This window comes from Numida meleagris, chromosome 1, assembly GCF_002078875.1.
Source record: "Numida meleagris isolate 19003 breed g44 Domestic line chromosome 1, NumMel1.0, whole genome shotgun sequence".
In the NCBI taxonomy this organism is placed as follows: Eukaryota; Metazoa; Chordata; class Aves; order Galliformes; family Numididae; genus Numida; species Numida meleagris.
The window spans coordinates 191568903-191593964 of record NC_034409.1 but is presented as its reverse complement, the minus strand read 5'-3'; the positions used below and the strand labels follow the sequence as shown (position 1 = coordinate 191593964).

The window sequence follows — 25062 nt, the reverse complement described above, 5'->3', positions numbered from 1 at the left end:
CTCCAGTATTAGGTGCTGACTAATGTCTGTCTTCTTTCTAACAGCCCTTCCAGTATTGCCAAAAGATTTTCCCCCATGGTCACTTCTTTGGGCTGAAAAAATCTTGTTCTTTCTGTCTCTTCCTCAGATATCATATGCTCCAGCCCCATCTTGGTGGCCCCACTGGACATGCTCCAGTTCATCCGTATCTCTTCTGCACTGGGAGGCCCACAGCTGGACACAGTATCCAGATGTGGTGTTAGAGGTGCCAAATAGAAGGGAAAAACAGCATCCATTGATTTCCCAACTCAACTTTTGTGAATACAGCTGAATATTCAGCTAAATTTCATTCTCACTCGGGCATGATGTTGATTCATAGACAACTTGTTGTCCACCAGTACCCTCAGGACCTCTGTGGCAAAGCTACTTTGGCAAAGCTATGGTTAGGTAGTCCCCAGACAGGACAAGTTTGTTCTGTCCAAAGTACAGCTCTTCACTCTTTGCTGAACTCCATGAAGTTTCTGTAGGATCATTCCTCTTACGTGGGATATCCCTTTGAATTGCAGCTCTGCCCCAGCATGTCAACCACTGCTTCACTTGGTGTCATCTGCAAACATGGTGAAGGCTCTGTCCCATCACCCAAATCACAAATGAAGGGTTAAATAATGTCACTCTCCCAGTACCAACCCCACAATAACAAAATACAACTTGAATACAGAAATTTAGCTGAGGCAGTGGGCAGCTTGCCTTGTCTTTAATTCTGCCCTTATTCCTCCACTCTCTACTTCTCATTCATGATTTCATCCTCACCATTCCATCCTTGTTCCTCTTCCAAATTCCTGATTTAGCAGTGCTTATTCTTCTTCCTTTCTCCCCACCCCATGAGTCCTCTTCAGCCCCCCATTCCAAACCTTCTTCTCCCCGGTGGCTTTCCTGCATGAATATGGATTTCTCTTTTCTCCTCTTGTCTTCAGGTCCCTGAACTCTCCTTGCCATCCCATTTTATAGAGAAGTCAGAAACAGTAGAGATTCATCTCTTCTGTTTTCACCTTCCAGAATGTTTATTCATAAAGGTACATTTCTTGGTGTCACCTTTGCTGTTTGCTATTGCAAAATTCATTCACTCTCCTGGATATGGTCACGATATCTAAGGAACACTGGATGCCACTTCTGAACCTGGAAAGTGCCTGTCTTTGATGTAATGAATGATATAACAGGACAGGAGGAGAACGTCTGTGGAACTAACCTGGCACTGCATCACAACAAAACTGCCATGATCGATATCATGGGAGAAAAGTGACTCTCCCTCTCTAAGTTGCAGAACTGTCTCCTTATATTTACCAATATTTTGTTTAGTATCATGTTACATCAGTCATGAAATGCCTTTGCATGTGAAATAAGTTGTTCATTTTGACAGTCTTCCTGGAAAGCTTTCCTTTGCTTATTCAGTTCCTTTTCCTTCTGTTTCAGTTTCACCTCGTTCCCCCAGTTACTACATCTTCCTCTTTGTCAGCCCTCATGTAGTGATGTTTACATGCATCACATTCTTGTGGGCAGCTTGCCTGACCGAGTCTCCCTTTGCTCCACATAGCTCAACTCTGATAGCCTCCACACAAGACTTTCCCATCCCTCTCACTTCGATGCTTGTCAATTTCCAGTAGCACCTCTCAGTTTCCTGTTGTGGAGATCTGCTTTGTACTAAACCACCTTTTCTCTACTCCATTTCCCTTTCATCTTTTACTTAGAATCACAGAATCATTAAGGTTGGAAAGAACACTGAGATCTTCTAGCCCAACCATCAGCTTATTTTATCATCTCTCATTTCTCTTCCTCTCCTGTCCATGTCCTTGGATCTCTTATCACTTTTCCACAAGAGATGGGTTGAAGCTTCACAGATCTGCTCTAACATCTTGAGTTGAGGAGCACTGGGTAAGTACTACATACTTTCAGCTCTCCATGATGCTTTTCATTTTGGAGAGTATTACATCAACACTTTTTTAGTTTCTCTTTCCCATTGTTCCCTCCTCAAAGTCTCACAGCACCCCTCATCCCCATTTCCTCCCATTTCTTGGCCAATTCTGTTTGGCCCCTCACCAAGCCATGACCTGTGAGACTAAAATCTGCTGCAGCTGGGTAGTTGTGACACTGCCAGAAAGCTGCAGACCCTCAACTTCATTTTTCTTCATTCCTTGTGGTTAATACTTGTCTTTCACCCAAGTGAAGCCACAACTCTAGGTGAGTAATCGCTCTGTAAGTGATGGGGTATTTAACTTGGCCCTTCTGAGAGCAGACCACGGGGCAGAGGAGCCACTAGTCAGTAGCTTTGCTGTACTTCAGCTCTTCAGATACTCATCATAACACTGACATGGTGGGCAACTATCATTAGCAAAGAGAATCTCAAATGAATGAAGGATGTATGAACCTGCACAGTTTCAGTTTTGTTGGGGAATGTGTAAGACGTACTTCAGAGGTCTGGTTTTGAGAGGAGAACGCGGAATCACAGAACGGTTCAGTTGGAATCATAGCATGGCTTAGGTCAGAGGGGACTTTAAAGGTTATCTCGTTCCAGCCCCACCCTACCACGGATAGGGTAGTCCCCCACCAGCTCAGGCTGCCCAGGGCCCCATCCATCCTGGCCTTGAGCACCTCCAGGGGTGGGGCATCCACAGCTTCTCTGGGCAGCAGTGCCAAGGTCTCGCCACTCTCTGAGTAAAAAAATTCTTCCGAACATCCAACCTAAATCTCCTCTCTTTCAGTTTAAAACCATTCCTCCTTGTCCTAACGCTGTCTGACCATGAAACAGACCCAGATTTTTGGAAAATTAGGCTTCTTACAGAATGGGCCAGGTGCAAGATGAAAATGCGACCGTCTGAAATAATCATTGGTCACTTTTGAAAATCTCGATCAAATTTCTTCACACAGACAAGCGTGAAACAGGAATCTGCAGCCACTGGTACTGCAAGCTATTTATACTGAAGAAGATCATTCAGTAAAGGCTGTTAATTTAGATTAAGCAAACTTCTTCTCTCGAAGAGTGGTCAAACGCTGGCACAGGCTGCTCAGGGAGGTGGTGGAGTCACTGTCCCTGTAGGGGTTCAAGAACGGTGGAGATGGGGCACTGAGGGAGATGGATTAGTGGGCAATATTGGTGGTATGTGGATGGTTGGACTTGATGACCTTGGACCTAATGACCTCAGAGGTCTTTCCCAACCTTAATGGTTCTATGATTCTATGAATCTGTGATTCTAATCCTTATGTATTTCTGATATTGGCCTGTGTGTGCTTCTGCATTTGCACAGTGTGTGCAAACAGAATCAGCAGTTATTTATGGAAAATAATGGATATGACCAGAGGATACTTTACCACACAAGGTAAGACATGTCTTTCTCTTATAAAGGGATACGAAGGATTCAAGTTGTGGACTTGATTTATTTCTTCCCAGGCAAGTAAAAGGGTACTGAATGGGTAGGAAAATAAATGGGAGCATAACGTATAATGCTCTGTGCTCCTTAAATATTAGGAGGCACTTACTGCTTTTGATACTAATCCACAGTGGCTTGTTCTGGGCAGACTGGGGTCCTACCAGAGAGCTCTAGAACCAAAGGCTCTGTACTCTGCTCAGGTGTTATTTTGTTTCAGCTTTGCAGGAAAAGCTTATGCCTTTGGAAACTGGGACTTGACTTTCCATGGATGACCAAATGCAGCATGACTTGCTGAACTTTCAGTGTCCCACTCTGAGAGTTTTCCAGTGCTCCCAGCGCTTACATCTACCTGATCCCACCGCAGAGAATCATTTTTGGGAACAAACCACAGGAACTACTTAAAGTCTCATGTGTAGCAACTGTGTGATAGGAAATATTTGAAGGAGATCTGTTGTCCTGCCCCAAGCAAACTCAGAAAAGAAGCTGTTTGCTGCTTGCAACAGCAAAAAAAGTTGCATTTTCTGCATAAATCCCACGTTATGTACTACACATCCCGGAATCCAAGAAAGATACTCCTTCTGTAAGTACAAACTCCCTTTGCATTAGCAGATGTTGCTGCAGGGACTCAATGAAAGAGTCTATACTAGTGTAGACTGAGATTACAAAATCAAACCTTACCTGTCTCTCTCCAATGTGTTAAGACAACGTCGATAAGTGGTGGAAGTTGTGTCATGTGTGAGTAATAGCTAGATTTGGTGTAGGAACAGGCACTTCGATGTTTGAGCTTCAAGATTTTGGGCTGACATATCTGTTCCCCTATTTTGAGGAAGAAGAGCATTGAATTCTTCAATTTCTCCCTGTTTTCCCTCTTCTAACCCCTTTATTCATATTTCCTTTCCCTCACACTCCTCATCTCATTTAAAATAACCAAATTGGCAAGAGCAGGCTCATGTCACTTCTCACTTGCTTATGTTGCTAAGAGAGAAATCCAAATGAACCATGCTACATGTTACTCCTGGGGCCTATTCCTAGAGAAAGCTTTTCTGCTCCCATGGAAGTCAATGGAAGTCTAATTGGTCCCAGATGTTTAGGAATAACAAGCACTTCCTTTTGGTACAGCCAAACAAAAGCAGTGTTAAAACTGTTAATTAAATGGGTTTGGCTCTGTCGTCAGGTTGTTAACTAATTCCAGTCATGGCAGTCAAGCTAATACTGTGTCTCAGAAGGAGGTATTGTCTTTCTGTGCTCAATAAGAAAGGCATGAACTCAGAGTATGGCTAAATTGCCCATGTCGGGGCACACAGCAGAGCTTGCTTTCACATCAAAGGAAAAGCTCACTGACTCCAGCACTGGGCTTCCAACTAAGCCTAAAGATTGTTGCCTGTGCAAACTTCCTCCTAAAAGAGTTAGAGCTTGAGAGAATGCATAGTGCTGGCTCTCATTGGCTTTTCCCTGTTTGAACATTGTCCTGGGTAATGTGCTCTCGATGGCCCTACTTGAGCAAGGAAGTTGGACCAGATGAGCCCTTCCAACCTCAACCAGCCTATGATTCTGTGATTCAGTGATTTAGCGATTCACAGATCTTAGATCATTAGTGCATGGTGCTGCCAACTGGCTGTGCCAATGAATGATTCCAACATCATCTGCGTACATCTTCAGTAGATCTACTTGACATTCATTGTTTGCACTCTAAGATAAATCCTGGCTGTCCCTGATTTGGGATCAGAAGATATAGACCTGAAGTCTGAACACCGTAGAAAAAATAGGAAGACATAACTTTTCATCTGCGGAGTACTCCAAGCTGGTGCTTTAATATATTCACATCCCTGTGTATTTTACAAAATTCAAAGGTGTTTTTATTGTACAAAATCCCGCAACAAAAACGACCAGCCAGTTACTTACACATCTGCTTTAAAAATAGAATTATACATCCTTCTGTAGTGTGTTAATTTTGACATTCACTATCAAGAGGAAAAAGTAGAGGAGCAGCAGTTTGACTCTGAGTTATTTACCTGAACAGGGTTTGATTTGACTTCTATTTCTCTTATGTGCCAAAATGTACATTTCTTGGCATTAACAGAGAACCTGTTGTGGCTTATTTCAAAGCCATTGGGTCCCATACGTAGGTCAGGCTCCTGCTGTTGGTGAGCTTTTCTTTCACTTCAAAAGGGTGAATCTGCCATCAGAGTACAGGACATAACATATGACAGTGTCTGCTTTTAGCGACACAATGGGTTGATCATATTAAACCCATCACAGATTGAAGATCTACAGACTTTTTCTAGCAACCAGTCCTCTATAGGGAAAGATGATGAAGCTCTGATCTGAATAATGGCCCAGAACTCATTTCCCTGCATCTTGTTTCACACTTTTATCTTTAAAACATGTCTAGCCTCCTGTGACCTTTAAAAATAGAGATATTAACATCATCATTTTGCATTGAAATGCAACTGTATGCAGTGAGTTCCCAACAGTTTTCCTTAGAAATATGAACACTTCAGTCCAACGATAGCTGGTTGAAATTCATTCTCTAAGACTTTTCTTTTTAAAAGTGTCCACCCCAGAGATGAATTTCTTCACATTAAACCCAGTTAAATATGTATTGCACGCGAGGGGCAAATTTCTCCTCTTTGAGTTGAACTGTGGACCTGTGACCTTCTGAGCAAGTCTGGGTAATACATAGTGCAGCTGTTTCACACCTGAGATTTCTGTTACAGTGAAAGATTTTGGGCTGCCCCGGTGATTTTGTGATTTTGTTTTAACGTTTAGGAGATCTCATTTCTAAGCTTTTTTGGGGGAAAAAAAAAAAAAAAACACCACACAGATCTCCGTGTAAGGAGTAACATCTCACGGAGTTACACCACTTTGAGAAGGGCTTTTCTACTCAACTGATGCCATCAGCAACTGGCATAAAAAAAGTGATTCCTATAACATTAAATATATAGTGATATACATATATATATATAGTGTTATATATATATATATATGAAGCCTCTCTATGGAGGTGACATCAACAAAGCACCTCTGAGTTTAGTGAAATGTCTCCTGATTTAGAGGGCTTTCTCTTTTGGTCTGGTTTGAATCACACCTCCCTCACAAATGCAGGGCTTTACAGAGTCTCCTGCAGCTCTATGAACATTTAGGCAGATCTGCTCATGAATAAAACAAATGCAAAATGTGATAAATTCTACCTCTATTCCCTGCAACCCTGTGGTGGGGTAGTTCAGGGGAGCTGTGAAACTGCCTTAAAATCCACAGTTAAAAGTCAAGGAGAAGAATTTTACCCTTCATTTCTACACAGTGGCAGTGTAGCACCTGATTTCTTTGGTTTTCAAGGCAAACTCTGTGCTATGCTTTAAACTGTTGGCTAAAGTTCTGCCTGCGAAAGCAAAAGAATGAACCCACTCCAATGATGATGACAGATAAAACCAACACAACCGTTAATATAATAAGGAAGTTGATTTTCTTTAGATCTTCTTTTTCACAGTCTTCTGGTCTAATGTTCCCAATGTGCATTTCTTCCTGGTACCCAAAGTTCTGGGTGTATTGGCATGTTAGGTGCTCTATGTTTGAGATCTGGACGTTTTTGTTCTGGATCATTGATGAGAGCCAAATATTTCCGCAGCAGTTGAGTGGGTTACCAGTGAGATACAAGTTTTTAAGAGAATTTTCTAATGCTAAAATATTGCTGTTCTGTAATGTACTAAACCTATTGTTCCGTAGGTCCAGAACTTCCAGTAGAGAGCCACTGCCCCACTTGGGCAGCCAACTCAGCTGATTTTCAGAGAGGTTTAAATGTTTAAGGTGACTAAAACAAGGCAAGTCAATATTTAATTCTATCAGGCTATTGCCATGTAAATGCAGGTATTCAAGTGACTGTTCCAGTCCGGATAGAGCGTTAACTTCAATTTTCAGTCCCGGGTTCATGGAGAGATCCAAGAAAATCAGAGAAGTCTTGAAGAAAGTGTGTGCTGGTAGGATGCTCAGCATGTTGTCAGCTAGAAACAAGTGCTGAAGAGCAGGAGCATCAACAAATGATATGCAACCACTTTCCTCTCCAGCGAGTCTTTGCTTTGCTAATCCTGAGTACATGCTGCAAAGAGTGATGTTGTTGCTCTGTAGATTGAGCCATCTGAGGCTTGGAAGTCTTGAGAAGATATCAAATTGCAGGGCTTGAAGATGGTTGTTTTGAATATAGAGCTCCTTCAAATTCAACAGTGTGTCAGCATGCAGGAGGAGGCTCTGCAAAGCATTGTAGCTCAAGTCAAGGACAGTTAAGGAGACCAATGTACTGTCAGAAGTTACTTCAAAAGTCTGAAGACAGTTTTTACTGAGGTTAAGGGTGTGAAGAGACAACATCGATTCAAAGAACTCATCCGGAATTGATTTGATTTCATTATAGCTTAAGTCTAAGTATACAAGTTGGGATAAATTAAGAGAACTTTTGTTTCTACTTTGCTTCTGATCAAGAAGATGAAAAGGAGCATCTAACCACTCATTCTCCATGTAGTCCATTTTATTATAAGAGGATTCAGCTGTGAGCTGAATTAAATTCTTTGATAAATTCAGAGTTACCAGCTTGTTCACCTGGGGAAAGACTGGGAAGCGAAGCAGTTTGTTTTCACTCAGATCCAAACATCTTAAGCTGTACTCATCATCTGACTCCGTGGTGTGGAAGGATTCAATGCTGTTTCTGCTGAGGTCAAGTATCTCCAACTGCCTGAGGTTGAAATCAGAGATGCAAGTAATTGAATTCATGGAGAGATTCAGTCTGGAAAGATTCAGTAGAGTGTCAAAAGCACCTTCTTCAATTTCCATGATGATATTACTCTGAAGATCTATCTCCACAAGACTGGGAGATCCCTGAAACATCTTGTGTGATATCATTATAATACTGTTGCCTGCCAGCGAAAGATACCGCAGTGCTGGAGCTCGTTTAATGAAATATTCAGCCATCCCATTGTAGAGACTGTTGTGAGACAAGTCCAGTATCTCCACCTTGGGTAAAAGTCCGATCCCTTCTGTCCCAGTCTGAGCAAGCTCATACAAGTTGTTGTTAGCTAAATTTATTTCCAGCAAACTTGTCATGTGTGCAAAGACTCCAGGCGTGATGAAGCTTATCTGGTTGGAGCTTAAATCGAGGCACTGGAGGGAAGTGTAGAAGGGTAATGGCATTTCAGGGATGCTTTGTATCAGATTTCCAGATAGGTCTATTTTGTTTACATTTGGCTGGAGCTCACGAGGGATTTGGTGAAGGTCTTTGTTGTGGCAAAATGCCTGCAAGTTTGCCTGCCAGAAAAAAAAGAGAAAAGGGGAGGTCACCTGACAGATAGAAAACATATTTGCATGAAACTTCAAGAAAATAACATTCAACAACCAGTCAGGTCCTTCCAATTTTCTTTGAACATTCATACAGCAAGGACAACCATCCTAATGCTTCTTTGCAGCTGTTAGCACTCCTTTCATTTCATATATCTGTCTAACTTAACCCAATAGAGTTGTATCTACACGTGATATATCTACTACACATTCTCTTTTTTCCCAGGCTTATTTTAGTAGTCACATGTGAATGTGTTTCCCTTGTTTCCATTGCAATCAAGCACTTTTTCCTCACTTTTTTTTTCTGATGTTTGCCTTTCTCATCTTTATTCTAAATCACTCTAGTAAGATTCTGCAAACTCGACATGCAATAGAAGCGGTACTAAGAATGGCTCCTTTCTGTTGGCAGCATAGCTTCCAAAGCAGGGACATGGAAGATAAGGATGCTACGGTACAAATCATAAGGTCTCTCCTTGTTAGTCGCGCTCCTCAGATATTTGATTGTGCCTGCCTTTAGAGCCATGGCTTCGATAAACCATGTGCCCTTAAAAATGGGCCGTTCAATTATTCATACACTACTGATGCAAACTTCAAATTCTTCCTGTTTGTACTATACATAGGAATCCTTTTCCTAAGGCAATAATTCCTATCTCCTCTCATGGGGAGCATGCCTTATGCTCCATACATATGCTCCATCCCCATGCATCATCCATACTGGACAGCTGGACCAGTTTGTCTTAAAGGCCATTTCCAACCTTAACAATTCTATGTTTGCATGAATGTGACAGAGAAGACATATCATGTAAAGCCAGCTTTGAGGAGAAAAAGGTATGATATGCAGTGATGGTCACACTTTTCCTACCCACTTCTCGGCAGTAGCAGGGTGGAAAAAAATTCAACTTCATCTAATTAACCTCCTAAATACATGCCTGTTCAATTGCACCTAAGGTTGAATTCATGTCCAAAGGAAAATTTGGAATTTGTGTGCATAAGGAACCCTGGAAACACTGAGATAATCATCCTTGCATAAATGTCAAGCTGTATGTTGTTATTAAGGAGAACACACAGCAGTGGGAGGAGGTGGAATGCAAAAGGCTTAGACAGCATTTAATCTACTGGAATAAAACTCTTGTTATGAATGTATATGGGTGACCGGGTCACGTACTGTTTGTAGAAAGATCAGAAAGAAAGGAAAAAAAAATCTGATGAATCTTAACTTCTGTGAAGAAGAATCCAGATTCCATGACACAAAGCTCTGCATTAGCTTTTCTGACATCACAGGAACATTAATTAAAAAAAAATATATTATAAACCATCTGTTTCACGTGAACTTCTATTTGAATGAAGTGACAGATCTGCTTAGGAGAAGTGGGGCAATAGTCTGCATTTTGTGACTCACTTTTGCAACGTGAGAGTTCTGAAGAGCACATAAAAATGTGACAGAGAAATGTAAGTGCTCATACAAACATCAGATGCATACAGACTGTGCTACAGACCGTCCCATGGTATAACCTTCCTAGAGATCTGAAATAAATCCCACACTTTGAGCCAGATCTCAACAAGGGATGAGCACCCTCTGCTCCCTCTGAGCACCCAGCACCATCCAGCACCCATCAACGCCATTCAGGTTTTCATTTCCATGAGGGAGAGCTCAGTCCCAATTCACCATTTCACCACGCATCTTGCAGGATCAGGCCTCTAATCTGCATGCATCAAACTCTCCCAGCGATAAAAGGGGCTGATAAAATCTATACCTCACACTGTCTGACATTTGTTCCTATAACATATCCCCGCTCAGTTTTTTAAACTTTCATTGGTTTTCACTATTTTGATCATGGCTGAATTTCTTATCTAGTCTGTTCTACACCATCTGTTCTCCCCCTGGGCTCAAACTGCATGAATCTCATTCTCATCAGCAACAGAAAGGAAAGATGAAGCACATCTCAGTGGGACTGAGCAAACAGTGTCTGTTTGTGTGCGTATCTCCCCTTCTCCCCATATAGCTCAATGAGTTTGCAGCCTGAGGCTGGAAAAGTTTGTGACAGTCTCACGTTCCCACTTCATCAGCTCTGTTGGTGCTGCCACTGGATTATTTAAAGCCCACTGGGAGGAGTGTGGAAGACTTGGTTCGTTCCGTGTTTGCCTTCTGCTGAAAAAACAACCCCACAGCTCAAAAGTTGACCATCATTTGAATTCTGACTCCAGTCCTTCACTGGGTGGAAGTTGTCACCCACCTTAGTGACTGCCCTGCAAACAAAGCTTGGATCCAAGGCCTTGTTCCTCCATATCTTCTCATGAGTGTTTGAGCCAAAGACTTTGGGCTGGAGCTACCTGGAGCTAACTTGCACGTTCTCTAGAAGTGCTGTCCAGGTAAAGGCTTCAACGCACAATGAAGTCTTAGAGATTTGTGTAAGCACCGTGTATGGGCTGATAACCCATGATAACTAGTATGATACATTCTTGCAAGATCTCAATGCAAAGTAATATACAATTTTATGAAAACCTTTCCTTTGCATGATTTATTGGAAGATCCTCCTTTGTCAGTTAACATGAATTAGCAGACACATTTTTCTTTAGGAGGAAAAAATTGTGAAAAGCTCTCTTCTTGGGAGGCAGTATTTGCTAGGAAGAACCTTTTGACATTGAAGCTGTGCCTTCTCGTCTTGTAAGGGAGCCGATGGCTGGCTCTGACCTGGCTCAGTAGAAAGGTAATGGCTTTAATGGACATTTTACCTCCTAAAGCCTCACATGATCTGTGCACCTGCAAAGACATGAGCAATGAGGGGCCCAGGTTTCTGAGTCATCTCTCTTCCAGGAGACCTGGGATGAAAGTTTCCACTTCTGAGCCTTTCTTATCTTAAAGGTGTCACCACAGGGAAGGTAACATGTAAAAAATGATGCCGTGATAAAAAACCATCCTATGAAATAAGTGGGACTCCCAGTGGGCACATCAACAAGCCCAGGAATGTCTTTAAGCTGTGTGGAATTGTGTTTAGATTTACACCCTCCTCCTTCTGTTGGATGAAATGTTCAGCAAATGAAGAGTGGCAAAGCTCCACTGACCTTAGCAATGCTGAGCTGTTAATTTATACCAGATGAGCGTCCCAGCCCCCAGCTGCAACTGGGGCTGAATTTATCCCAGACTCATTGCGTACAGCCTTGGGTTTTTGGCCTGTGCAGTTGGCCTGTTGGAAGCAGTTTACAGTGGAGTGGTGGAAACAAGCATGTGTTTACTTCTCAGCAATCAGCCTGATCTGTGACCCATCAAGAAATGGGACGGGGTGAAATCTGCTCGGATTATTGCATGTCTCGCCTGGCATTCATGTGACTATGATACATGGGACCCAAGCTGTCATGTTTACAGCAGTTTCATCAGTCTTCCCTCGGCAGCCAATGAGCTGAGCTATCCAGACACCTTCCCAAGATCTTTTTATATATACTAGGTCTTAATTTCTCTGGAATTCAGGAAGTGCAGCAATACAGCAGAGTGGGCAGGAATGGAATGAGTCCCCTAAGGGAGATGTGTACAGCTAGCAAATTATTTTTTTTCCCTATTTTGGAAATTCTCAAGGATTTGTGCTGAACAGCTTCAACATTAAAAAAAAAATAAAAAGTATTTTTAAATGGCATGTCACTGTCAGCAGCGCTTGGAAAGGGAAGGGAGCAAGCTCAGCTATGAATAACATTTGTAATATTGTACAAGGTGCCTGCAAAAATTCAAGGAGAAAATTTTGTACAGGAGCCAGAGGCTTTGTCACTTTTTTTAGAAGTCAGGTGTAACTCCCTGACAGCAATGCTGTGTCAGGGCAGAGGTCAGACACAATGATATTACAAAGGCTGCTGTAGATGTATTTCACAGAAGAGGCTTTATTTAGAGCACAGAGAACTCAGGCCTGATCTAAAGAAGCAGATTTTAGGTCTAAGCTCCTTCTCTGTCTCAACCTTGGGGAAATCAGGTCAAATTTCTTCCAACCAGCTCCCCCTTAGAAAAAACAGAGACAATGCCCTTCCCTTTTTTCCCTCTTTTATGTACTGTGGCTGCAGTGAGAAATGGTCGTAACCCAAGAGTAGTCTTTAGAGCATTTACTAACCCAGCAAAGCCCACTTCTGCCAACAGGGAAAGCCTGTTCACAGAGCTCTCTTCACAGAGAGCATCATAATTTGGGCAGCACCTGTAATGGGGAGTCCCAACCTAATCCAATATCTCGAGGTGGCCTTACCATTTCACAGGGCATCCCCTCAGCAGGCTGATGATTGGACATCCCTCTATTCACCACTGCCAGGAAGAAGACGATGTACAGTCTCATGGTTCTGCAGGGAAATTAGTTATAGTTAGATGTCAAACATGGCACCACAGTCAGCACATGCATGCAAGTGAAAGCTGGCATCAGAACGTCATCTAGCACAGAAAGGCACATTTGCAGTACAACAAATAAGAATCATAACATAATTAAGGTTGGAAAAGGCCAATAAAATCATTGAGTCCAATCATCAACCCATCACCACCATGTCCACTCATAGAATCATTAAGGTTGGGAAAGACCATTAACAGTTGACCCTTCTCAACTACGTCCCTAAATTCAACGCATCTTTTAGACTACAGCTTTTACAGCCCACCTACGTGCATCTGTGTCTCTTTGAGATAAGCAGGAAAAAGAGAGAGCTACATAAGGACTTGAAAGAAGGGCTCAAGGCATCTCATGGGGTTGCCCCGGTGTGATTTCAGCTGCTACCTCAATGATACCCAGGTCACCTCCTGAAGTCCAGATGCCCAAGCTGGACAGTGTCTCTGGTGTCACAGAGAAAGACAACTACACAAGACTAAGTGACCTCTTAAAACCACCTGCTTTTCACCGTAGAGGCAGCTCAGTACTTTCAACTGGTCTGGAGTAAAAGGTGCCAAGTCCTGATGGAAGTCAAGGGCTGTCGTTCAGAAACAAGAGTTGGGAGCTTTCCATTTCCAGCCACAAGTTTCCACTCCTCTCATCCCACAATGTCAAAGAGCTTTTACACACATTAGTCACCACGCATCTAGTTTTGTTGAGTTAATACAAACAGTTTAAATAAATAATGGACTGAGAACGTTTTGTCCAAATGTTAGTTTTCCATTTTACACATCACAGGTATGGGCATTAAAATACATTTGAAAGCTGATGACTTAAAGAGAGACAGACATGAAATGGAACAGATCTGTGTGAAATAAAGAATTCATTAGAAATAACTGTCTGAAAAGCACTCCAGAAAAGAGCACAGAAATAACTGCAAAGAGAATAACAAGATCTGGAAGATCTGTCAGTCGGCATTGAGAGAAAAATGGAAACAAGGCCAAGGAAAAGCATTCATCCCTCAAGACAGTTTCTAGATGGACAACAGTGAGTTCTATGAGCTCAAGCACGAAAGGCTGATGGCCCCTACATCACTTCAACATCACAACAGCTCATTTAGAAATGCTTAAGGAAAGAGTTTTTCAAGAAGAGATGAGGACCTGCATGTCTCAGGGGGTTCACCAGCAAACAAGTAGTATGAGCTGCTAAGGTTCAGTCCCAAGGATCCCAAAGAGTCATTTACCTTTTAACTAATGATACTCAGGGAAGGAAAAAAGTAACAACCTAGTGTTAGGATCATTTTCCAATATTTGAAAAGAACTTATAAACAAGAAGGAAGTCCAACTCCCCTGCACTGAACAGGAACACCCACAGCTCCATCAGGTGCTCAGAGCCCCATCCAGCCTGACCTTGAATGTCTCCAAGAATGGGACATCCACCATCTCTCTGGGCAACCTGTGCAAGAGCTTCAGGTGTTAGGTTATGGAAAGCACAGTCCTGTGAAGCTGGAGATGGCAAAACCTTCAATCCAAAGCAATCTGGTAGGAATTCAGATTCCCAGACCCTGTCAAAGTACTTTCATGTCTGCTTTATTAGATGGGGAAATTGTAGGCACAGGGATTCTATCTCATTTAAAGTGAATAAATTCTACCGAAGCTGTGGTCACCACTGATGTGAGCTCCAGATATCACCTCTTTATGACACTCTCTATTGCACTCTCTCTGTCTGCATTCATACAGCCTCTTCATGCAACCCGTCACAGACAGATCTAAACTGGTCCTGTCCATATCTCAAGCCACTCAGACACATGCCAGCTCCCAAGTGGAAGCTGCACAGCAATGCTTAGCTAGCACGGCTCTTCAGCCTTTCTAGGAGAGAGCCTGCATCCAGCAAGCTCCAACTGTACCCCAATCCCATTCTCACGTGCCTCCAAAAGATAGCAAACATTCCGTTACTCAGAGGCTTCCACCCACAAAATGTCATGAGGCTGGAAACAAAAGAGAGGGGATGGGATAGTTCCCAGCTGGTGGAGATCCCTCCACTTAATCACTGCTTGAGGGATGCAGCTGAGAGCCGTGCTTCCGTGCAGCAATGGCAATTGTTCAACAGTGACGCCAGTGGGTTGGCTATGGGATAAATCTCCTGAGGCTTCTGTCAGGTCAGTACTCAACACCCCATGGCAGTAAATTCTGCTCAGGAGATGCACACTAAGACCTTACGAGTCGGTTCTACTTCTTAGCATACTGTGTCCTAGTTGGGCATATCTCTATAAACTTCTGAGTGAAGCAGTGCACATCCTTTCTCCTACCAGCCAGAGAAAAAAGTGTGCTGGGAAGAAGGGAACTAGAGAAGTCTAGATCTTTAATTTATGCTTTATTTTTCAGATTGCATATCCCTCCCAGTTTAGAGGGATGATTAGTGATGAATAATGATCTGGGACCCCAAGGTGAAAGAGCTTGGAGCTTGTCTTTGGAGCTCAGCAGGAGGATAAGAAGTCTGTTCCTCATCCTAAAATCAGACCAAGGATTCTCATTCTTAAGCCTTTTAATTACTGTTTGCAAAATACTCCACAATCATCCCATGGAAGAAGGAATTGCTGATACCACCATCTATAACGTCTCTGCTATTCTTGCTCCATTCTCCATTACCCATACTACAGCGGGTGGGTGCTTGGGGATTCTGTGCAAGGGGGGTTGCGTGGGAGTGAGAGGAGAAAATGATGTTTAATGTTTGGGTTTGCTGAAACTGAGAGAAAAGACAAACACACTGATGATGTGTGAATTAAAAGGCTTTACTCAGAGCCTTCAAATGGAAATTATTTCCATTTAAATCCAACAAATTAAGCTGATGAAATCTCCATGGATGTCATCTACAGAAGGCACCAGCCTGATGGACAATGTGAAACTCATGCAGTTTGCTTTGTCCTCTCTTGTCATGATACCACTGCAGAAAATGAGCCCTTTTCATTCTAAAGGATAAGCCTGGCAAAATCCATGTCTTAATGTGTTCTACAACTTCCTAAATTATAAATGTATAAAGCAACTTGGAAATTGAAGCATCTGAATGCAAGAACCTGATTTAATGTCTTGCTATGTAAAACAGATCCGTAGTATCAAGGACACTGCCCCTCAAGGTGTTCCTGAGGTGGCTGTCACCTTGGAGCCCTGAAGCTGTAGGACATGATGTTTCCCTACAAATATGAGTCATAGAATCATTAAAGTTGGAAAGACCTCTAAGATCACCACATCCAGTTTCAACCCAACCTGACCATGCCCACTCACCATGTCCCTCAGTGCCACATCTCCACTGTTTCGGAACACCTCCAGGGACGGTGACTCCACTGCCTCCTGGGCAGCCTGTGCCAACTCATTACCACTGTTTCTGAGAGTATATTTTTCCTAATGTCCAACCTGAGCCGTCCCATTAAGGCCATCACCCCTCATCCTACCACTGTTGCCTGGGGGCAGAGGCCCATCCCCACCTTGCCACAGTCTCCTTTCAGGTCACTGTAGAGAGCCATAAGGATTCCCCTGAGCCTCTTCTTCTCCAAACCGAACCATCCCAATTCCCTCACCTGTTCCCCACAGGAGCTGTGCTCCAGACCTTTCACAGCTCTGTTAGTTTTCTCTGGGTACACTCCTGGGCCTCACTGTCTTTCTTGCAGTGAAGGCCCCAAAACCAAACACAGTATTTGAGGTGCAGCCTCACCAGAGCTGAGTACAGAAGGACAATCACCTCCCTAGTCCTACCAGCTATGCTATTTCTGACATAAGCCAGGATGTCATCGGCCTTCTTGGCCACCTGGGCACACTGCTGACTCATGTTCAGCCAAGCATCAACCAACACCCCCAGGCCCATTTCCTCCATACATCCTCTCAGCCACTCTGCCCAAAACCTGTAGCGTTGTTGTGACCTAAGTGCAGGGCCTGGCACTTGCTCTTGTCAAAGCTCATACAATTGTCCTCCACCCATCGGTGCATCCTGTCCAGATCTCTCTGTAGGGCCTTCCTACCCTGAGAGAGATCGATGCTTCCCCCCAGGTTGGTGTCATCTGCAAATTTATTGCGGGTTCACTCAATCCCTGTCTCCAGATCATCAATAAAGATACTGAATAGCATGAGCCTCAACACTCACAGAAATTCTCCTCCTGAGGCATTTTTCAGTTCTCAGCTGCCCAGCTGAGGAGCTTCTCCTGCTTAGGTTTCTTCCAGACAACTTCTAGACCCACTTCAGTAACATTTCGTGTGACACAGTGCTGTGTCCCGATGTCTCTGCCCTCTTGGCAGGTCTCAGCTCTCTGCTGAAGGTTCACAAAAGCCTCATTGCTCCACTGTAGGATGACATCAAGACCCAATCCTGCTGCATGAAGCAGCTCCATGCACACTGCCAGTTTGCTCACACAGCTTTCCATGTGTCAGAATTACCCAGTCCCATCTACAGGTGTAATACTGATATGGACTGAGTGAGTGACTCTCCTGAGGATTCTTATCAAGTGGGTCAATAGAAAAAGTGTATAGAAAAAACATGGTACTCCTGCCAGGTCAGCACGTCCACTGAAGAAATGGGAGGATAAAGGCAGTGATTTGCTCCATAAAACATATTTGAAAATCAAGGAAGAGGTCAGATTTAATCACAGTTCATCCAGTTCCCAATGAAGACCAACACTTACCTCTCTCTCTTATACAGTATTAAACCTGAGACCATTCACAGATGCTGTTTGCAGTTATCAAAACCAGCACCTTCCAAATTTTCCCTAAAAGTAACTCTTGTTGCTGCTTAGGGAATTATCAGTGATGTTCTCCTGTGGCAAAGCAGGATTATATTTGAATTGCAGAATCCTAGAATCACAGAATCATAGAATCACAGAATCATTGAATATCCTGCAGTGGAAGGAACCCACAAAGTTCGTCAAGTTCAACTTTTCCTAGAGGAGACCCCAAGTACAAACCAAACTCCCCAGGTCTGGTACTTTCTTATACAAGAAGCTTTGCTGCTCTGTTAGAATCATAAAATCTTTTAATCATTAAAGTTAGTAAAGACCACAAAGATCACCACGTCCAACTCCAACCCATCCCACCGTGCCCACTGACCATGTCCCTCACTGCCACATCTCCATGGTTCTTGAACACCTCCAAGGTCGATGAATCCACCACTCCCTGGGCAGCCTGTGCCAGTGAATTACCACTCTTTCTAAGAATAAATTTTCCCTAATATCCAACCTGAGCCCTCACAGTTCAAAAGAGCCCTCAGGGTTAAAAAGAGCGAATATTCTACATTTACCTCATTCCAAGGGCTTCTCCCATCTCCACACACTGCTTGTCATCTCTTTAAAAAGCACATCCAGCTCTCCAACAAAGATTCAGCTCTGGTAGAAGGAAATTATTCTTCTGATTCACCTTCACCCATTTGAGACAACAAGAGAAAACTTTGGACTGAAGGCATTTTCAGGGAAATAACCCTATATGTGTCAGTGTCTGCTTTCAATTAGTCTCTGGTCTTCCTGCATGCTCTTGCTGGGTCCTACAGCTACTGCTGTGCGTTCTGAGCAGCGTCATTCCCTGTGCAGCATCCTGAGGTCCTCAAGCGGGGCAGGGGAGGAAACAGGGATTTTTGCCAGGGAAGCTGTTGGGATTGAGCCGTGGGGAATAAGTGACTTATTGTCACTGATGCTATTGTTTGGCTGGGCACGCGGTGCGGGCGGAGTGTTTATTTTAGGGTTTTGTGTCTGCGTGTTTCGTTCCTGAAGGGTTGCAGCCTCTGGCCTCTGCACCTAAATCACACTTATGAAAACAACTGCTTGGGGGTTAAAGGTTTAAAAATCATGGCTCAAAAACAGAAAGCCCGTGATCTTGATTCCTGAACTCCCCCTCTTGTTTTCACTGCCCAGAGCGTCCTATGATCTGATGGCAGGATGGACGTTCTCTGTCATAGAATCTTACAATCATTAGTGTTGAGTAAGACCACTCATGATCATCCAATCCATTACCTAGTCAGCTACAATGCACCTGAAATGAAGATTTATTGGGGTTTTCCTGGCATAAAGTAAGACTTCAGGGGATCAATGGATTCAGAGCAGTCCAAGCTTCTGTACGTAGTGCTCAGTGTGCCGGTCCTATTTGTAAAAAATCCCATTGCAAAAGGGACGCTTTTGCTGTGATGTTAGCGAGCTCTGCTTTTCATTCATTATTTTCTGCTGCCCTCTAGGGCTGGAGCATCAGTCTAATTGCTGGTTTTGCCACTTCTTTTGGCTAATTATGGACTGATTCTGGAAAACACACCTTTACACCGATTTCACCACCCTTGTCCCCCAAGCTCAGGAGCCTGAACTGTTGCAATGCACTTTTCCTGTGGCTGGAATAATACACCGGAACTGGGCTCTTATCAAATTGTTTGCTTGCAGTACACCCCAAAATGAGAGATTAAATGCTATGAAGAAGCGTCAGTATGTGTATAGGTGGGAAGGGGCTCAATTAGGTACAGTAGGTAAAAAAGCTCAGGCTTAACTCTCAACAGAACTGCTTGCCAGTCAGAGTGTCACTAACCTGGACCTGAGGACTGCTGTGGTGTCTGGAGGATGCAATGCCTTTTGGATGCTCTGGGTTGCATCATTTGCATCATGCAACAGTGCTTGCAGCATGCAACTACTTTTGCAAGGAAAATGTCAAATATCAAATATCCCCCCAAAAAAGAAACAAAAATATCAAATATTTTTCCTTTTGAAGGAGCACATTCAGGTTGGACATTAGGAAAAAAATATTCTTCAGAAGAGTGGTAATGCACTGGCACAGGCTGCCCAGGGAGTGGTGGAGTCATTGTCCCTGGAGGTGTCCAGTAAAAGGGTAGATGTGGCACTGAGGGACATGGTTAGTGGGCATGGTGGGGATGGGCTGGAGTTGGACTTGATGTTCTCAGTGGTCTTTTCCAACCTTAATGATTCTATGATTAAATTTGATTTCTATTTGGAGATGGAATACAAGTCTACCCGCAACAAAGATTGGCGAGTGTCCTGGATGACTGCAGCCTCACATTCTCTGACACCTAAATTGTCAGAGTACTTTAGGAAGTTTGGATGTGCTGGTAAAATAGCAGGTTTTCACTGCATTTCTGTTCCTCAGGCTGATTTACTGAGTGGCCACACAGTTGTGTCAGCTCAACTGTGAAGATAAGCCTGGACAGAAACAAATGGCAAAGCAGGAGGGAAGGGCATGCACTGATTCTGCTGCTCAGGGCTTTACTTCATTAAAACCACTGCCTTAGAGGCACAGCAACCACCCTGGGATTGTTCAGTAATAGTGGTATCCTTACTGTCTTTGCCTTCTTTCATAAAGAGGATCAGAAAACAAAAAGTTTCACATTCTGGAGCCTTTAGATGACTTCCTATTTTGAATTTTTTCATGCTTTTTTCTACCCAGCAGTTGCCACCTTACAGAGCTTTTGAGCCATGTGTAGCTGCATCTGCAGTCGCTGTCCCTGGAGGTGTCCAGGAAAAGGGTAGATGTAGCACTGAAGGACACGGTTAATAGGCATGGTGGGTTGGGTTTGGACTTGGTGATCTTTTCCAACCTCCATGATTCTATGATTCTATGCAGAATCCATCAGATGGATTGGGTCACCTCCATCAAACAGACTGGAAAATCTGAACAGGCTGCTCAAAGTTGTTGTGGATACCCCATCCAGGTTGGAACTGGGTGGGCTTTGAGGTCACTTCCAACCTAAGCCATTCTATGATTCTATGAATCTATGATTCTGTGGCTCAATGATTCTATCATTCTATGAATTAGGGATCCAGCACAACACAGAGACGGGTGTCTCTCAAATCACTCCTCTCCTCCAAAACCTCTTCCAAGCATGGCCCACAGTAGGAAAAGCAAATCTCAGCCTTTGGCTCTCACGAGTCTGCCCACAATTTGCTGCAGGTTCCCAAGGGTTTCTGATAAACAAGAATATATCTTGACGATTATGTGTCTTGAACTTTCAGCCCTTTTGGAGTTCGTCCATCCACAGTGCTGCTGCTTTCTAAGGCACTGCTTTTGGGTTGAGTCCTATGTCAAGCCGCATGAATCAAACTCTCCAGAGAAGTAAACAAAACAAACTCCCGCCTTAGAAAGTGGCTCTGAACTGCAAGGGCAGGAGTGGGACACGTCTCGCTCCCTTCGGCCAGAATAGCTCCCTGGTGATTCATCCCACCAAGGAGCTGGGGGCAACAGTAATATTAACCCTATTAAAAACTAAATAGCTCAGGCCATCCTCAGGCACAGACTTTCAGAAGGAGGCACAGCTCCAGTTCCTGAGACCCTACAGCATCTCTCCTGCTTCAGTTCAGTTGTATGTCAGGGGGAAATTTTTCACTGAGAGAACGGTGAGGCATTGGCACAGGCTCCCCAGAAAAACTAGATGCCTCCTCCTTGGTAATGTTCAAGGCCAAGTTGGACGGAGCCCTGAGCAGCCTGATACAGTACTTGATCTAGCAGCTGGCAACCCTGCCTGTGGCTGAGGGTTTGGAACTTGATGTCCCTTGAAGATCCTTCCAACCCAAGCCATTCTGTTCTATGATGACAGGCACCACAAACAGGTTCAACCTCCTGTCTCTCCAGTGTCAAGTCCACAAACCAATCCTCCAACACCTGCGTGACTTAAATCAGGCTTTTCCCCTGTCTGTTGCCTTCCTTCCTTCTCTTCCACACAATCCTCTTTCTTTACGTATCTCTATCAGGCCAGGCAGCCAACAGCATTTCCCCACCAAAGATTATCTGGGAGACATCAGCCTTTCCAGTCCACGTGGACAGCAAATACACATGAGATTTAACCAGTTCCCCTAGTTTATTCACCTCTGTTTTTTTTGTTTTTGTTTTTTAAATAGAAAAAATAAAACATGAATGAGAATTGCATGAAACCATCAGCCCCAAGACTTTGGAAGAGAAGAGCTGGGCAAAGGGACGGCAAAAAGTTCCATCTACCCAAAGAGACATGAGCTGGCACTTGAAGATGAAACTATCTGAACACGAAATTCTCCCTGTGGAGAGCAAAATTCTTGGAGAAACTCAAACCCACAAACCAAACCATAACATTTTCTCACCAGCTTTAAACTATGCACAGTAAAATAGAGTGAGAAATTGGTTTTTAATTCAGTAATTTTTCTGACAGTGGAGTCAGTCTTTGAGAAAAGATGTACTCAATTTATATGGTACAACAGGGGATACTCAATACAACAGGAGATAAAATGAAGTGAGGAAAATTATTTCTGGTATATTTGACTTGCACAACACTGATACCCTCCTGTGAATTCATTCATCATTGTATTAATACAGGCCAAGCAGTAATCCAGTCACCAATCTGCTTTAGAAAGAGAAGACTGATCATAACTTTTTGCTGTTGAAGTCCAAAGAATTTTGTCAACAAGATTATTTTAAATCTGGAAAAATTACATCTTGGTAAAAAATCAGATCTTTTTTTTTCTTTTTTTTGGAAAGCCAAACTTTGGATTCTGTTTAAGGGAAACATATGTGTACTTTGATCAAAAATACAACAGAACTTGGCTTTAAAATGTTGTCTGTGGCTTTTATATAAACTGAGATTTTGTAGAACTTTATTATTTCCAAATATCCTCTAAACATCAATTCCTCATGAGTTTGGACGCAACACAACAGCCACTACCACTAAGTCACTGTTCACCCAAGGTGACATACAAGCTGTGAGGATAGGAGCAATAGACCAATGCTGCTAACCTGCACCTCACGCTCCAACGGGGAGAGCCCAATAACAGCACTGATAGCAAGGAAAGCAGCAAGTTAAGCAGCATTTCATTTCATTACAGCCCAGGACGGTGTGATTTGCCCAAGGCTGTATGAGGATGCAGTGTCAGAGAGCTTAGAGAGCAGCATTAATCAGTGCACACAGTGCCGATCTCTGCAGCACTCCCAGTTCAGAGCACTACAATGCAGTAACACCATAAATAGAATAAAGTGCTGTGAAGAAAGGCAAAAACGCATCTCCCCGTCTTCTGTCACCGCTGACACAGAGTTAATGACTGTATTGCCATAAATGAACCGGTGCCTCCTTAACTTACAGAGTGCAACTCTCAGCAGCTCACGTCCTGAAAACTTAAATATACAGCTGTGTGGATAGAGACATTTACATCGAGTGTTTAACCAGCGCATAAACACAGCTATGCTATTTATACAGCACCTTCCCCATCTGCGCTATTTCTAAAGGCTGCAGCCCTGCGTCCCCGCAGCCGAGAAGCGCCCAGCTCAACTTCCCAGCGCTGCTCCACGTACCTGATGTGGGGTCGGAGGAGGAGGAGGAGGAGGATTCGCCTCTGCCCACAGCCTTCTGCCTCCCGGATGCTCCCAGCAGCTGTCCCAGCGCGAGCCGGGGAAGAGTTTCCTTGGGGAAGTCGTACCTCTGTTGCATGCCAGCTGACTAAAACTCCGCGAGCTCGGAGAGAAGTTTGAAGTCACAGGGAAAAAAAAAAAAAAAAAGCTCCCCATAGACCGGTCCTTGAATTCATTCCTTCGCAGTCATGAGCTCTTATATATTCCCAGGCTCCCATGAGCACGTGAACGCATACCTCCGTAATAGTTTTAAAATGTGTGTGTCCGCTGCGCTTCTCTTTATTTTCCATTTCGTTCATTCAACCTTGGCTTATTTCCTGCAGTCTCTCAGCTGGTGATTACGCTGCTCTCGTATTGACACATGGAACAATCTGTGAGCACCACAAAAATCCCCTCTGCAGAGCTCGGTGACACGGGCTGGGCTGGGGCAAATCGTGGGGACAAAGCGGAGGTGGACAGCCCTACGGACCCAAAAGCAAGATGGGATCGTTCAGGGGTCACAGACCCACATACCCCCCCAAAAGTACAAACTCACCACTTCTGTGTAGGATGGGGCGTGGGGGGAGAGGGTAATTTTGGAGTAGGGTGAGCACAACACTTTGCCCTCCAGTGTCTCTCTGTGGCACAACGGTGATATGGCCAAACGTACCCTTGGGGAAAGGGTAAACTCAATTTCATGCTTGAATGGGTAATAACACAAACACCTTCTGAAAAGGGCAGTTAGGCAGATCTTGATTTCTTTTCCTTTGATCATTTTTTCCCTTGGTGTTTCCTTGGTCATTGATTTGGTTTCTTTCCTTGCTGTCATGTAGATGGGTTGGAGAGCTGAGAATTGCCCGTGTTGTCTTCTGCTTAGAAGTGCCCTGGTCACTGGGCTGATGTCCACTGGCTCCATGAACCAGTTTGCAGAGATACCAATTCTAATAAGGTTTTGCCAGCTCTAGACTGGTTGACCCTTCTGACCCAAGCCATTCTACGGTTCTACGATCCTTAAGATCTCCTAAGACTGAATGTCTTAGGGGCAAACTGAGTATTGGCTTTGTTAGTTGAGTTCTGACCTCACTTGAACCAGCACATCATATTGTGAGTCCCAAAAGGCACTGAGGACCACTGCCAACCTCACACCCTACGCGTATGGGGGGCATCTCCAGCATTGCCTCTGCTGGTACTGAGCTGCAGTGCTGCACGTGTGTCTGTGAAGACACAGACCTTCTCCTTTGAGACGATGTGCAGTGCACTCTGGAAGCATGTCACAGGTGCTGGTGGATGTTAGTCACCTTGCTTCCCCTGCGCAAAGAAGACACCCTGAAGTGCCAGGGATGAGTGCTGAGGACACGTTTGTGCTGAGCAAAGCCCTTGGAGGAGAAGTTTGGCTTCAGCACTGGGCGTTTCCCACCTTTAGACCATGATTTGCAATGATTTCCACTGGAAAAAAAAAAAGAAGTAAAAATGTAGTGCTGACTCTTTTCTCCTGGATAGCATCAATTCTGTCCTGCTTGCCTGGATCCGTTTGTAAATCATGGAATCATTAAGGTTGGAAAGATGACTAAGATCATCAAGAACAACCATCAACCCATCACCACCACACCGCTAAACCATATCCCTCAATAAAGTCAGATAAAAGGCAAATCCTTTTGTATTACGTGCCAAAATGCTTTGGGGATTCTGCTCAACATATGCCAG

At 43.8% G+C, this 25062-nt stretch overlaps 1 protein-coding gene across 3 annotated transcripts; it reads right to left on the bottom strand.

The window, feature by feature from the left end:
* Positions 5185-23530, bottom strand: LRRC32 (leucine rich repeat containing 32). Of its 3 annotated transcripts, XM_021383415.1 has the most exons (4): positions 18326-18651; positions 17715-17883; positions 12941-13031; positions 5185-8690 (listed from the first exon to the last, which is right to left on the bottom strand). In XM_021383415.1, exons 2-4 carry the CDS (start codon positions 17747-17749, stop codon positions 6750-6752), a joined length of 2067 nt encoding a protein of 688 aa, XP_021239090.1. In that variant the 5' UTR covers positions 17750-17883; positions 18326-18651; the 3' UTR covers positions 5185-6749. The 3 variants fall into 3 exon arrangements, with proteins under 3 accessions (XP_021239090.1, XP_021239102.1, XP_021239095.1); XM_021383427.1 differs by lacking the exons at positions 17715-17883; positions 18326-18651 and adding an exon at positions 23323-23530; XM_021383420.1 differs by lacking the exon at positions 17715-17883 and having other exon boundaries at positions 18326-18649.

Bases quoted from the DNA above. Each gene is read 5' to 3' on its own strand.
- LRRC32 (XM_021383415.1), bottom strand. From the start codon at position 17,749: ATGGTCTCAGGTTTAATACTGTATAAGAGAGAGAG. The intron at 13,032-17,714 runs GTAAGTGTTGGT...ATTTCCCTGCAG, and splicing joins ATACTGTATAAGAGAGAGAG to AACCATGAGACTGTACATCG. The intron at 8,691-12,940 runs GTAAGGCCACCT...TTTTTCTGGCAG, and splicing joins AGGGGATGCCCTGTGAAATG to GCAAACTTGCAGGCATTTTG.